This window comes from Orcinus orca, chromosome 3 (assembly GCF_937001465.1).
Source record: "Orcinus orca chromosome 3, mOrcOrc1.1, whole genome shotgun sequence".
NCBI lineage: Eukaryota > Metazoa > Chordata > Mammalia > Artiodactyla > Delphinidae > Orcinus > Orcinus orca.
The window spans coordinates 7,342,289-7,354,011 of NC_064561.1; the positions used below are offsets into that span (position 1 = coordinate 7,342,289).

An 11,723-nucleotide genomic window follows, 5' to 3' on the forward strand; every position below is an offset into this window, starting at 1 on the left:
CGGGATGGGTCATTTCAGGCTGTGTTTGCCAGCACTCTCTGAGGGCATGTAGCCCATACCCTCTTGAGCAGACAAAGCAGAAAGGGCTGGAGAGGGTTCTGTCATCGGCGCCCAGAAGGTTCTCCAACTAAAGTCAAGGACAGGGACACACGTGGACCAGGATCCTGTCTGCTTTTTCTCTCTCCTTTTTTCCTGTCCTTGAGGCAGAGCGAACATGGCCCCCAAATTAACATGTTCCAATCCCCAGGTGAGAGGCACTAGCCCATCTTTGGACTGTGGTCACCCCCAGGTCCGGGCAGCTCAGCCCAGGGGCAGGCAGGGCCACGTGGTGCCAACGCGGCCATGAGGGGCCAGCCCCAGAGGGTCAGCTGCGGGTGGGGTAGGGCAAGCAATCCCCAGAGGAGGGGGGCTCCCCACGCTGGACTCAGGCTGCAGTCACCCCTCATGACCTCCCCTCCCCGCTTGCAGGCAGAAAATGAGGACGGAGCCCAGGAGAACACCTTCTCCATGGACCCGCAGCTGGAGCGGCAGGTGGAGACCATTCGCAACCTGGTGGACTCCTATGTGGCCATCATCAACAAGTCCATCCGTGACCTCATGCCAAAGACCATCATGCACCTCATGATCAACAATGTGAGTGCCTGCCCTTCCAGGTCCTCCTTCCCCCAAGACGGGGCGGCCACAGCCAGATTTGGGCTGATCACAGTCTGTATAAAATCAGAAATGAGAGTGAGGGCTTCCCTGGTGGCGCAGTGGTTGAGAGTCCGCCTGCCAATGCAGGGGACACGGGTTCGTGCCCCGGTCCAGGAAGATCCCACATGCCGCGGAGCGGCTGGGCCCGTGAGCCATGGCCATTGAGCCTGCGCGTCCAGAGCCTGTGGTCTGCAACGGGAGAGGCCACAAAAGTGAGAGGCCCACATACCACAAAAAAAAAAAGAAATGAGAGTGAGTCTCACCACTTTTTAAACATCACAGTCAGGATCCTCAGCCTCTCTTGGGAAATGAGAAGGTACAGACACACGGGGCTCACACCCCCGTTTAATCGGGTCATTGAAGCTACCACCACGCTTGTGCATTTTCTCTAAAGTTTTCCAGCCTTACAGTAACCCTGGGAGAGGGCCTGCTATCATTCCCATTTTATAGACAGGAAAACAGAGGCCCAGAGAGGTCAAGAAGCCTGACCCAAGTCACTCAGAAGAGTGAGGGGTGGGATTCAAACCCAGGCTGAGTCTGTCCCCAGCTGTGGCCTCCTGGTGGCCTGCAGCCCGGCCTGCCTTCACCCCAGGGCGTTACCTGCTACCTCCGGGGCTCCTGAACCTCTCAGGGTATCAGGCTTCTCTTCGGTGAAATGCAGCTGTACTGATGTCTCCTGCTCCAGGCTGCTGGGAGGATTCAGGCCTTGGGCTCAGCACTAGGCACTCAGAAAGCTATGTAACCCAGGTTCAGTTTACGCTGTGACTATAAAACCTCTAAATACGACAGAGTCTAAAGCAAAAATCCCATGTCCCTTCCCTTTCACTCCGTTCTTCCCAGTCTCTTCTTCAGTGGTGGTCAGTGTTAAGTTTCATGGGTGTCCTAGTACCTTGTTCACGTATAGATGGGATTTGCTGCAGCTATGAACTTTTAAATTCATGTATGCTTTGACCCAGCAGTTCTCCTTGCAGGGATTTCTCCCACAGAGACATTTGCCAACATGCAAATTGAGCGCGTACATGGTTATTCTTTTCAGCGTGTTTTATAGTGGCCAAAGATAAGAAATCTCTATCCATTTCTTAGAATCCATTAAATAAATATCCAATCTATTGCAAAAAATACCAAAAAACAAAAGGATGAGAACTATCTCCAGGTCTGTAATAACTTTATTAAAACAGAAAAGGTATAGAGCATAACAGAATGATCAGAAAGCCTCCATTTGTGTAAAAACGGAAGGGAAATTATCTATTTGTCCATCTATAATATGCCTAGAAATCTGGAAGTTTGTACAAGAACCTAGTGACCAGTTGCTCCCTAGAGGGAGAACTCAGGGGGCCTAAGGAGGCCAGAGCGGACAAAGGAGTTTTCACTGTATCTTTAGGTTATATTTTATTTTCCCTTTTACTCATTTTTCAGAATTTAAATGTTTGACTAGCTAGTGCATTTACGTGGTTCGCAAATGAAAAACTATCCAGCACTGTCATCTTTGTGTGTGTTGAAGGTTCGAGAAAATTCATCCATCCATATATTTTTTTCATGTTCTTTTCCATTATAGTTTATTATAGGATATTTAATATAGTTCCCTGCAGTATACAGTAGAACATTGTTGTTTATTTTACATATAGTAGTTTGTGTCTGCTAATCCCAAACTCCTAATTTATCCATCCCTCCACCCTTTCCCCTTTGGTAACCGTAAGTTTGTTTTCTGTGTCTATGAGTCTGTTTCTGTCTTATAAATGAATTCATTTGTATCATATTTTATTGTTTTTTGGTTTTTGGTTTTTTTTGTGGTACGTGGGCCTCTCACTGTTGTGGCCTCTCCCGTTGCGGAGCACAGGCTCCGGACGCGCAGGCTCAGCGGCCATGGCTCACGGGGCCCAGCCGCCCTGCGGCATGTGGGATCTTCCCGGACTGGGGCACGAACCCGTCTCCCCTGCATCGGCAGGAGGACTCTCAACCACTGCGCCACCAGGGAAGCCCAGTATCATATTTTAGATTCCACATATAAGTGATATCATATCCATTCTTCTTTATGGCTGAGTAGTATTCCATTGTATATATGTACCACATTTTCTTTATCCATTCATCTCTCGATGGGCACTTGGGTTCCTTCCATGTCTTGGCTATTGTAAATAGTGCTGCTGTGAACATAGGGGTGCATGTATCTTTTCCAGTTATAGTTTTGTCTGGGCATATGCCCAGGAGTGGGATTGCTGGGTCATATGGTAATTCCATTTTTAGTTTTTTAAGGAACTTCCATACTGTTTTCCATAGTGGCTGCACCAATTTACATTCCCACCCACAGTGTAGGAGGGTTCTTTTTCTCCACACTCTCTTCAGCATTTATTATTTGTAGACGTTTTGATGATGGCCATTCTGACTGGTGTGAGGTATACTTCATTGTAGTCTTAATTTGCACTTCTCTTATAATTAGCGATCAACATCCATTTTTTAAAATTAATTAATTTATTTATTTTTGGCTGCGTTGGGTCTCTGTTGCTGCGTGTGGGCTTTCTCTAGTTGCAGCAAGTGGGGGCTGCTCTTCGTTGTGGTGCACATGCTTCTCATTGCGGTGGCTTCTCTTGTTGCGGAGCACAGGCTCCAGGCACGCGGGCTTCAGTAGTTGTGGCTCGCAGGCTCTAGAACGCAGGCTCAGTAGTCGTGGCACACAGGCTTAGTTGCTCCGCGGCATGTGGGATATTCCTGACAAGGGCTTGAACCCATGTGCCCTGCATTGGCAGGCAGATTCTTAACCACTGCGCCACCAGGGAAGTCCCCGACATCCATTCTTAAAAGGACAATTGTAGAAGGAGGCTTCTCTTATGAGATCTCATACATCCATTGAATTGATATTTCAGTCTCAAAACCACGCTTGCCCTTAATGGGGAAGCTCTGGAAGCATTCCCTCCAAAATCAAGAACAAGTTGGCTATTTCCACTTTTATTTAATCTTCTTGTAGGGTGACTAGGCAATGAAGTTAGACAAGAAAAATTATTTATTTATTTATTTATTTATTTATTTATTTATTTATCTATGGCTGTGTTGGGTCTTGGTTACAGTGCACGGGCTTCTCATTGCAGTGGCTTCTCTTTGTTGCAGAGCACGGGCTCTAGGCGTGCGGGCTTCGTTAGTTGTGGCACGCGGTCTCAATAGTTGTGGCTCGCAGACTCTAGAGCGCAGGCTCAGTAATTGTGGTGCAGGAGCCCAGCTGCTCTGCGGCATGTGGGATCTTCCCGGACCAGGGATCAAACCCATGTCCCCTGCATTGGCAGGCGGATTCTTAACCACTGCGCCACCAGGGAAGTCCCAAGAAAAATAATTTAAAGCTGTGAACGTCAAAAAGAATAGGAAAAACTGTTTGTATGTAAACATGAACATGTATACTTAGAAACCCCAAGAAAAGTAACTGAGGGATTTCCCTGGTGGCACAGTGGATAAGAATCCGCCTGCCAATGCAGGGGACGTTGGTTCGAGCCTTGGTCCGGGAAGATCCCACATGCTCTGGAGCAACTAAGCCCGTGCATCACAACTTCTGAGCCTGATCTCTAGAGCCCGCGAGCCACAACTACTAGCGCCCGTGCTCCATTAGAGAAGCCACCGCAATGAGAGGCCCATGCACCTCAACAAAGCGTAGCCCCTGCTCGCCACAACTAGGGAAAAGCCCACACACAGTGACGAAGACCCAATGCAGCCAAAAAAAAAAGATATAATGGGAGAAAAGATAGCAATAAAAGAGATAAGATTCAGGAATTCCCTGGCATTCTAGTGGTTAGGACTCCGCATTTTCACTGCCAAGGACCTGGGTTCAATACCTGGTCCAGGGACCAAGATCCCACAAGCCATGTGGAAGGAAAAAAAGAAAAAAGATAAGATTTTAGGAATAAGTTTCACAAGAATCTGATGAAATGGGTTGGAAGAACACTTGCAAGCACCCCTGAGGGACTCGGGAGACAACTGAGTGGAGAGCTCACCTCCTTGTAAGTATCTCCCACGTTCTGCAGTCAGGTGAAAGACGAAGCCCCGCCCAGCATGCCGGGTGCTCTTCTGGCCCTTCGCAAGGCTGGCTGAGCTCTTGGCTGGTGTGGTGGGAAGCCCTGACCTCTCCAACCCTTGTCCTCAGACGAAGGCCTTCATCCACCATGAGCTGCTGGCGTACCTGTACTCATCGGCGGACCAGAGCAGCCTCATGGAGGAGTCGGCTGACCAGGCCCAGCGGCGGGACGACATGCTGCGCATGTACCACGCGCTCAAGGAGGCGCTCAGCATCATCGGGGACATCAGCACCAGCACAGTGTCCACACCCGTGCCCCCGCCCGTTGATGACACCTGGCTCCAGAGCACCAGCAGCCACAGGTCTGCGAGGCCTGGTCGCCTGCAGGCTGCAGAGGCTGCTGCCTGCGGGATCCCAGCTCCACCCCCTGCCACGCCCCCATGTGTCCATCAGGGCACAACCCACGGGTGGGCGGGGTGCGGGGGCCCCGACCACCGATGGCTCAGCACCCAGGGCTAGCCACAGTGTGGGACTGCCTCCTCGCCTAGGCCTGAAGGGACTGGAGACAGAGGGTTAAAGGCCTGCCTGTCTCCTGGTGCCTTCCATTGGTTAAGCCCCAAACAGAAGCCAGAGAGGGCAAGGGGCCTGGGCAACCCCGGCCATACGGGTGAGCCTCCTGGGGCATAGAGCATAGCTGAGAATGGCGGGCGGGGGGGAACTGGAGGGACACGTGGAGGGTGTAACCAGCATCCCCCGCCCTGTCCACCCTGGAGCTGAGATGGAAATAAGGCCCTGGCATGGGCAAGTCAGAGCATTGGGCAGGGACATCTAACCAGTGACAGGACAGATAGTGGGAGGAGAGAGGATTGGTCAGGGAAATCTCAGAAAGTGCCAGCCCTCCTGAGCCCTTGGGGAGCCTTGGAGTTCCTCGGGGAGAGGGCACAGCAACCAGCCTGAGGGGCATCAAGTGCTTGGCCCCAGAGGGGAGCCTTGGGCGGGGTGGGGGGGGGCACCTGGGACAGAGGCCTTTGGGCCCTGCAGCCTCTGGAGGCATTTGGACCTGATCTGAAGGGCAGGGCTGGGCTCTGAAAGGATCTTTGGCTATAGAGGGGGGATTAGAGGAGCGGGGGAGGCCCGAATGGGGCCAGTGAGAGGGGAATGCCCACGGGAACGAGGCCAGAGGGAAGCAGGAGCCCTTCGCAGCTGAGGACAGGTGCTGCGCCCTGGCTCAGGTCTTGGGGCTGGACGGAGGGGCCCAGTGTATCTGCGCTGCCCCACGCCCAGGACCGGGCAGTCACCTGCATCTGGCTGGGTGGTAGCTGGTGCCAGCCCATGTTACAGAGGAGGCCACCGTGGCCAGCACCCCACGCCCCGCCTCGGGCTTCCGCGGCCACACGGATGCGGCCAGTGCTGCCACCCCCCATCTTCAGCTCACACCCTCTCCTTCCTCCACAGCCCCACTCCGCAGCGCCGGCCTGTGTCCAGCATGCACCCCCCAGGCCGGCCCCCAGCAGTGAGGGGCCCCACCCCGGGGCCCCCCCTGATTCCTGTGCCGGTGGGGGCAGCAGCCTCCTTCTCAGCGCCCCCCATCCCATCCCGGCCCGGACCCCACCCCAGCGTGTTTGCCAACAATGATCCCTTCTCAGCCCCGCCTCAGATCCCATCTCGGCCAGCTCGGATTCCACCCGGCATCCCCCCTGGAGTGCCCAGGTAAGGCTGGACCCCCTCGCTGCCTGCCACCTAGAGCCACCAGCCTGTGCCCTGCAGGGAGCAGAGGAGTCACTGGCATCCCCATTGGGCTGGTGGGGAAACTGAGACTCAGAGAGGCCAAATTCACGGAGTGGTGGAGTCAGGGTGACTCCCAGGCTCTCGGGCCTGTCCTCTTTGTGAGCAAATGGGCCCACCACGTAGCTTGGGTCCCCTCCCACGGGGCCCCTTCCGGTTTTCACCTGTCCCCTTTCTGAGGATACGCACGTCAGTCACTGCGCCCGCCCCAGCCCTGCCTCTCCCCACCCTGCAGGCCAGGGTCTTTCCTCCGTACTTCTCCTGTGAGTAACCTGAGGTCCAGGGCGGGCGGGGGACTTGCCCAGGGTCACAGAGTAAGGGAGTAATGGCAGGGGTACTGATGTGCAGGCTTGGCACACTCCTTTCCAGCACCCGAGCAGCCTTTAGAGGAGCAGCCAGCTTCGGGCAGCAGCCTGGGGCAGCGGTGGTGGGGCCTGGGTCCTCCTCCTTGCCCTGCTTCCGGCCTCACTGCCCTCTCCCCTTCCCCGTCTATCTCTATTCTCTTTGCAGCAGAAGACCCCCTGCTGCGCCCAGCCGGCCTACCATTATCCGCCCAGCCGAGCCATCCCTGCTCGACTAGGCTGCGGGCAGCATGTTCTCGGGGGTCCTCGAGCAGGACCCTCGGTGCAGGAGCTTCGGTGGTCCGGGCCCATCCACCGCCACCCCTGGCCTTCCAGTCCCCACGCGGGACCAGGCTCCCTGCAGGCAGCCCCTGACTCTTCCCTAACCCTGGCCCCAGTCAGGGGCTGGCCTGGCCCCCATCCCCAGCTGGACACAGCACTGAATGGAGGGGCCCTGGAGCCCCAGGATGAGGGGAGCCGGGGTGTTGCACTTTGGGGGATGGGGTCTCAGGTAGCAGAGGAGGCAGCTGCGTCCTGAGTGCCATCTTGAATGAGGGGTCCAGGCTGGGGCGGCGGTGCTCACCCAGGGGCTTCTCTGGCCAGGAAAGCCTGAGGAGGCCAGGCTTTCTAGAAACGGCACCGAGGGTGTCCATACCCCCAGTCCTTGCTGGGGCACAAGGAGTGTGTCTGCTTCTCAGCAGTGGGAGCTCCCAGCGGCGAGCCAGGCCCAGTGGGCCCAGCGCTACCCGCCCGCCCAAGTTGTACATATTCCTTCCTTGGCCGTATTAACTGCACGGCCCAGCCTCGGCTGCCGGAGGTGCCTTTCCCAGGTCCGGAACACTCGGCCCGGCCAACCTCGCTCTCTCCTCCCTGGGCCATCTCCTCCTCCTGGGTCCCCGGGGCAGCCTGGGCTCAGGGCTGAGTGGGTGGGGAAGCTTCGGGGGCCTCTGGGCTCCCACTCAGGCCTCCCCCACGGGTCGGGCCCAGGTGGCCTCTCTGTGAGCAGACCTTCTCGCTCGCTCGGTTTGACCACTGTAAGTGCCTGCACTCTGTATCCTATTAATAAACTAAAATAAAGGGAAGACGCTTCTGGTGGCTGCTGTGTGGGCCTTTTGTGTTGACCTTCAGGCTGAGGACGGGGGCTAATGGCCTTCCCCCTTCCCCCTGCACCCCCAACGGCACTGCTCTTGGGGAGAGGGTTCACTTCTGGAGGGGAGAGCTTTTACTTGCCTTAACACTTCAGGAGTAGGAGCAGACATTCACACAGCCACACACACAGGCCTGGCTGTCCCCCCACCTGCACCCCAGACGGCACTGGTTACAGAGGCCAGGACGGGGGCCTGCGGCAGGCGTTGCAGTTACTGAGGGGAGAGGGCCTCCTGGCCCTGCGCCCCAGACTGTGCCGCAGTCAGGCCCCCTCCCCACCCGCAGTCTCCTGAGGACTTTCCCCAGAGGCCCCCTTCGCCCTCTTCGGGGCACAGGCCTTCCAGCCCAGCCGGGGACACAGTTAAGCTTTGCTTTTTCTGATTTTTCTCTTGTGCCCAGGCGACCACCTCCATCAGCTCCTGCCCGACCTTTCTTCTGAGCTTCGTGGGAGACCCCTCCCGCCTGCCTGGCTGCCCCCTTGGGGGCAGGTCTGTCCCGGCTGGTGTCCCTGAGCCCCAATCACCAGGCTCTGTGATTTTTCTGACCATAATTTATTGACTCTGGTGCCCAGGCCAGACTGCCCTTTGTTCCATGAGGCTCCTGTGCGGGCTTTGGCCGAGGCCACCCCTCAGCCCTGTCTGGGGCCCCTGCAGGGACAGCGGGAGGGGCGGGTGGTCTTGGAGGCCCCGCTCCTGGAGTTCTGTTACCAGACCTCACACCCAGCCTGCCCCCAGCTGGGCCGAGGGGCCGGGCCCCTTCCTGTCAATAAAGTGACTGTTCTCGCAAGAACACGGCGGCCATGTCTCCTTCCCGGCCCCTAGCACGAGCAGGCCACCCCCAGCAGTAGCACAGCCCTCAGGCGGAGCCACAAGGAGAAGAAGGGAGGCATGGCATCCCACAGCAAGCCCCTTCCTACCGGGACCTGGCTTGGAGGGCCAGTGGGGAGGGAAGGGGGAGTTTGCTTCCTGGGCCCCGTCCGTACCGCGTAGGGCTGGCGCAGGCTGGAAGGCTCCGGCTAAGGCACGTTTTACAGTAGGGGACAGAGGCAGGGCCAGAAGACGCAAGGGTTGCATTCGAACGCTGCAGTGCCCCCCCATGCACAATTTCCGGGTGCTAAGCCACCCCTCCTGGAGCGTCCATGTCTGCAAGCCAGCTGGTATTCCCTACCCAGCCCCTGAAGGGAGGAGATGCAGGGGGACCCACACCTCAGGCCCGAACTGCACAACCTCCCCTCCCGTAGAAAACTAAGCTGGGGAAGGGACCCCACCCCCGACCAAGTCTCACACGCATGCGCCTTGCTGCTTTTCCTTTCGCCTGTTCTTCCATGGCAGTGGGCTACGTAGGCACGGGCCGCTTGTCTTGAAAGAAGCGCTTGAGCGTGCAGACTTGCAGCACAGCCACGAGCAGCAACACAGCCACGTTCACAGCAGACCAGAAGTTGACCCGCTCCAGGTTGCCCTCTTGCAGGTTGCGGTCACGTGCCTCAAAGGCCCGCAGCAGAGTCAGCATTTGGATGCTGCGCTCAAGCCGGATCCTCATGGTCTCGATGGACTCCTATGGCACAGAAGGAGAAGGAGGTCAAGGTTTTGTCCTGCAGAATGGGGTGAGAGTTCATGTTTGGGGGGAGAGGGAGAGGCAGCTGAGAGCACAGACTCAGTGGCCAGGCTGCCTGAGTCTAAATCCCTCTGCCACTCAATGGCTGTGTGACCATAAGCAAGTAAATAACCTCTCTGGGCCTCAGTTTCCTCCTCAGAATTAAACCTCAGAGTTGCCATGAGAATTGAAGGCCTAATTTTGTTTTTGGCCGTACCGCATGGCTTGCGGGACCTCGGTTCCCCAACCAGGGATCAAACCCCGGCCCCTGGCAGTGGAAGCTTGGAGTCCTAACCACTGGACTGCCAGGGAAATTCCTGAGTGCCTAATTAAGTATAAAGAACATATTAGTGGTTAATAAATAGCAGTAGGTGAAGCCAGACTGCTTGGGTTCAGATATTGGCTCTGTCAGTTGCTGGCTGTGTGGCCTTAGAAGAGTTACTTAGCCCTCTTGTGCATCAGTTTCCCCAACTGTAAAATGGGGGATAATTAGAGCACACTCCCTACATATAAGGTGGTTATGGAGATTTAATAAGTTATTTAAGCCCTTAGAACAAGGTTTACACCTAGAAATGTTCTACTGTTACTAGGTTGGGGGCACCAGTATGTAGGAAAGGCAGGGTCAGGCCAAGGCGGACCCCAGTCAAGGTGAGAGGGTAGGGTCCAATGCCAGAGATCTGGGAGGAGTGGCCCCAGCTTGGCCTGGGCGCACCTTGATGTCCTCCATCTTGACATCCAGCATCTCCTCGGGCTCCACAGCCTCTGCCCAACCCTCCACCTCCTCATCATCCTGCAGGCTGTCAAAGATGAGTTCAAAGAACACCAGCTTCTCTGAGATGGTGCTGAAGGAGTTGTCAAAGCACAGCTTGTAATCCCCGGCCTCCGTGGGCTCCACCCTGGGCAGACAGACACACAGACATGACCCTGAGTGGCCGGCCAGCCAGACTTTTCAAGGCAGGCAGGGTGGTAACCCGAGGCCGCTGGTGAGGGGCAGGGCTGTAACTGAACCTGGGCAGCCAGCAGGACTTAACTCACGTGTGCACACCGTCTGCCTTGCGGGACTCACTGACCAGCAGCACTCCCTGAGGGCTCTCCAGAGTGAAATCCACGTCCAGCCCAGCACCTCCGATCACCTGGGGGGCAGGTAAGAGCGGGTGGAGGGCTAGGGATAGGCCAAGGGCACCTGCCAGAGAAGGCCAGGGCTCGGTCGACCCGCACAGACCCGTACCGACCACCACCAGGGGCCTACCTGAGCTCCGACACCTACACCTGCAAGCCAGTCCCGCCCCTCTCCCGTGCCTCTGGCCGCGCCCCTTGCCTTGGCTCCGCCCCCATTGAGTTGATGGCCTCAGGATCGGCTCTTTTATCTGGTCACGCCCCCCCTAGAGACCACGTCCCGGCTTGGCCACACCCCAAATGAGATGACGGAGCCCAGCCTTCTTCTCTTAGCCCAACCCCCGAGAAATTCTCAGGTTGGCCACGCCCTTTCTTGTACAGCATTCTGGTCTCGCCTTGCAACTCCCGCAATCGACCAAACCCTTTTGGCCACGCCCACCCTTGAGGGTCCTGCCTTCTGAAGGGCTCCCTCGTTCTCCCGATGGCCCCTCCTCCCCGCTGCCCCACTCTAGCCCCGCCTTCTTCCATTCCCATCCCTTCCGCTCCCACGCGCTGTCCCCGCCCCCTCCGCTTAGCTCTCCCTGGCTCCGCCCCCGCGCTCCTACGCACGGGCTCCTCCTCCTTCCCTCTTCAATGCATGCATTGCTTGGTCTGTATGGCCACGCCCTCTCTCCCTGGCTCCGCTCGCTCTATGGCCCGGGACACTCTACCTGGTACTCAGTCTCAAGGCTTGCATTGGCCGGCGCGGATTGATAGAAACATTGCTTCCGCCCCGCAGGCAGTAGGAACGTGAACTCGCCGTCCTGGATCGGCGGGGGCCCTGCCCCTCCCACCCCCACTGGCGGCAATAGTAGCCACAGGGCCAAGGCTAAGGCCGCGCCGGCCGCCATCATCCGGGTCACCCTCTGGTCTGCTAATAGGTCGCTGTTCCTTTAAAGAGTTAGCCCTGCCCCCTCTGCTACTCGGCGGGACTCATTGGCAGCCGCTTCTGCCCGTTGTCCGAAGCCCGCGGAGCCAGGAGTGAAGGACCCCCTGAGAGCATAGCTGCCCGAATGAAT

General features: G+C 56.9%; 2 protein-coding genes across 10 annotated transcripts in view; one reads left to right on the forward strand and one right to left on the reverse strand.

The window, feature by feature from the left end:
* The window catches only part of DNM2 (dynamin 2), a 93,162-nt gene extending 84,417 nt beyond the window's left edge, over positions 1 to 8,745 (forward strand). For 4 of the 9 annotated variants that reach the window (XM_004277368.4, XM_004277370.4, XM_004277369.4 and 1 more), the window contains 4 exons: positions 469 to 633; positions 4,814 to 5,046; positions 6,140 to 6,394; positions 6,980 to 7,905. In XM_004277368.4, the coding sequence (XP_004277416.1) occupies positions 469 to 633; positions 4,814 to 5,046; positions 6,140 to 6,394; positions 6,980 to 7,049 (723 nt within the window). In that variant the 3' untranslated portion in view covers positions 7,050 to 7,905. Of the gene's footprint in view, positions 1 to 468; positions 634 to 4,813; positions 5,047 to 6,139; positions 6,395 to 6,979; positions 7,906 to 8,355 lie in introns of those variants that run through there. The other 5 variants (XM_012535844.3, XM_012535843.3, XM_033401091.2 and 2 more) reach the window with 2 other exon arrangements.
* Positions 8,492 to 11,701, reverse strand: TMED1 (transmembrane p24 trafficking protein 1). Its single transcript, XM_004277373.3, has 4 exons — positions 11,376 to 11,701; positions 10,585 to 10,682; positions 10,262 to 10,445; positions 8,492 to 9,510 (listed from the first exon to the last, which is right to left on the reverse strand). Exons 1-4 carry the CDS (start codon positions 11,556 to 11,558, stop codon positions 9,292 to 9,294), a joined length of 684 nt encoding a protein of 227 aa, XP_004277421.1. The 5' UTR covers positions 11,559 to 11,701; the 3' UTR covers positions 8,492 to 9,291.
* Between the last annotated feature and the right edge of the window lie 22 nt (positions 11,702 to 11,723).

What these genes read in the sequence shown, in the direction of transcription:
- TMED1 (XM_004277373.3), bottom strand. Translation starts at nt 11,558, where the DNA reads ATGATGGCGGCCGGCGCGGCCTTAGCCTTGGCCCTGTGGCTACTATTG. An exon ending in GCCTTGAGACTGAGTACCAG is followed by an intron (nt 10,683 to 11,375) that starts GTAGAGTGTCCC and finishes CCTGCCCCCCAG; the next exon opens with GTGATCGGAGGTGCTGGGCT. An exon ending in AAGGCAGACGGTGTGCACAC is followed by an intron (nt 10,446 to 10,584) that starts GTGAGTTAAGTC and finishes CTGTCTGCCCAG; the next exon opens with GGTGGAGCCCACGGAGGCCG.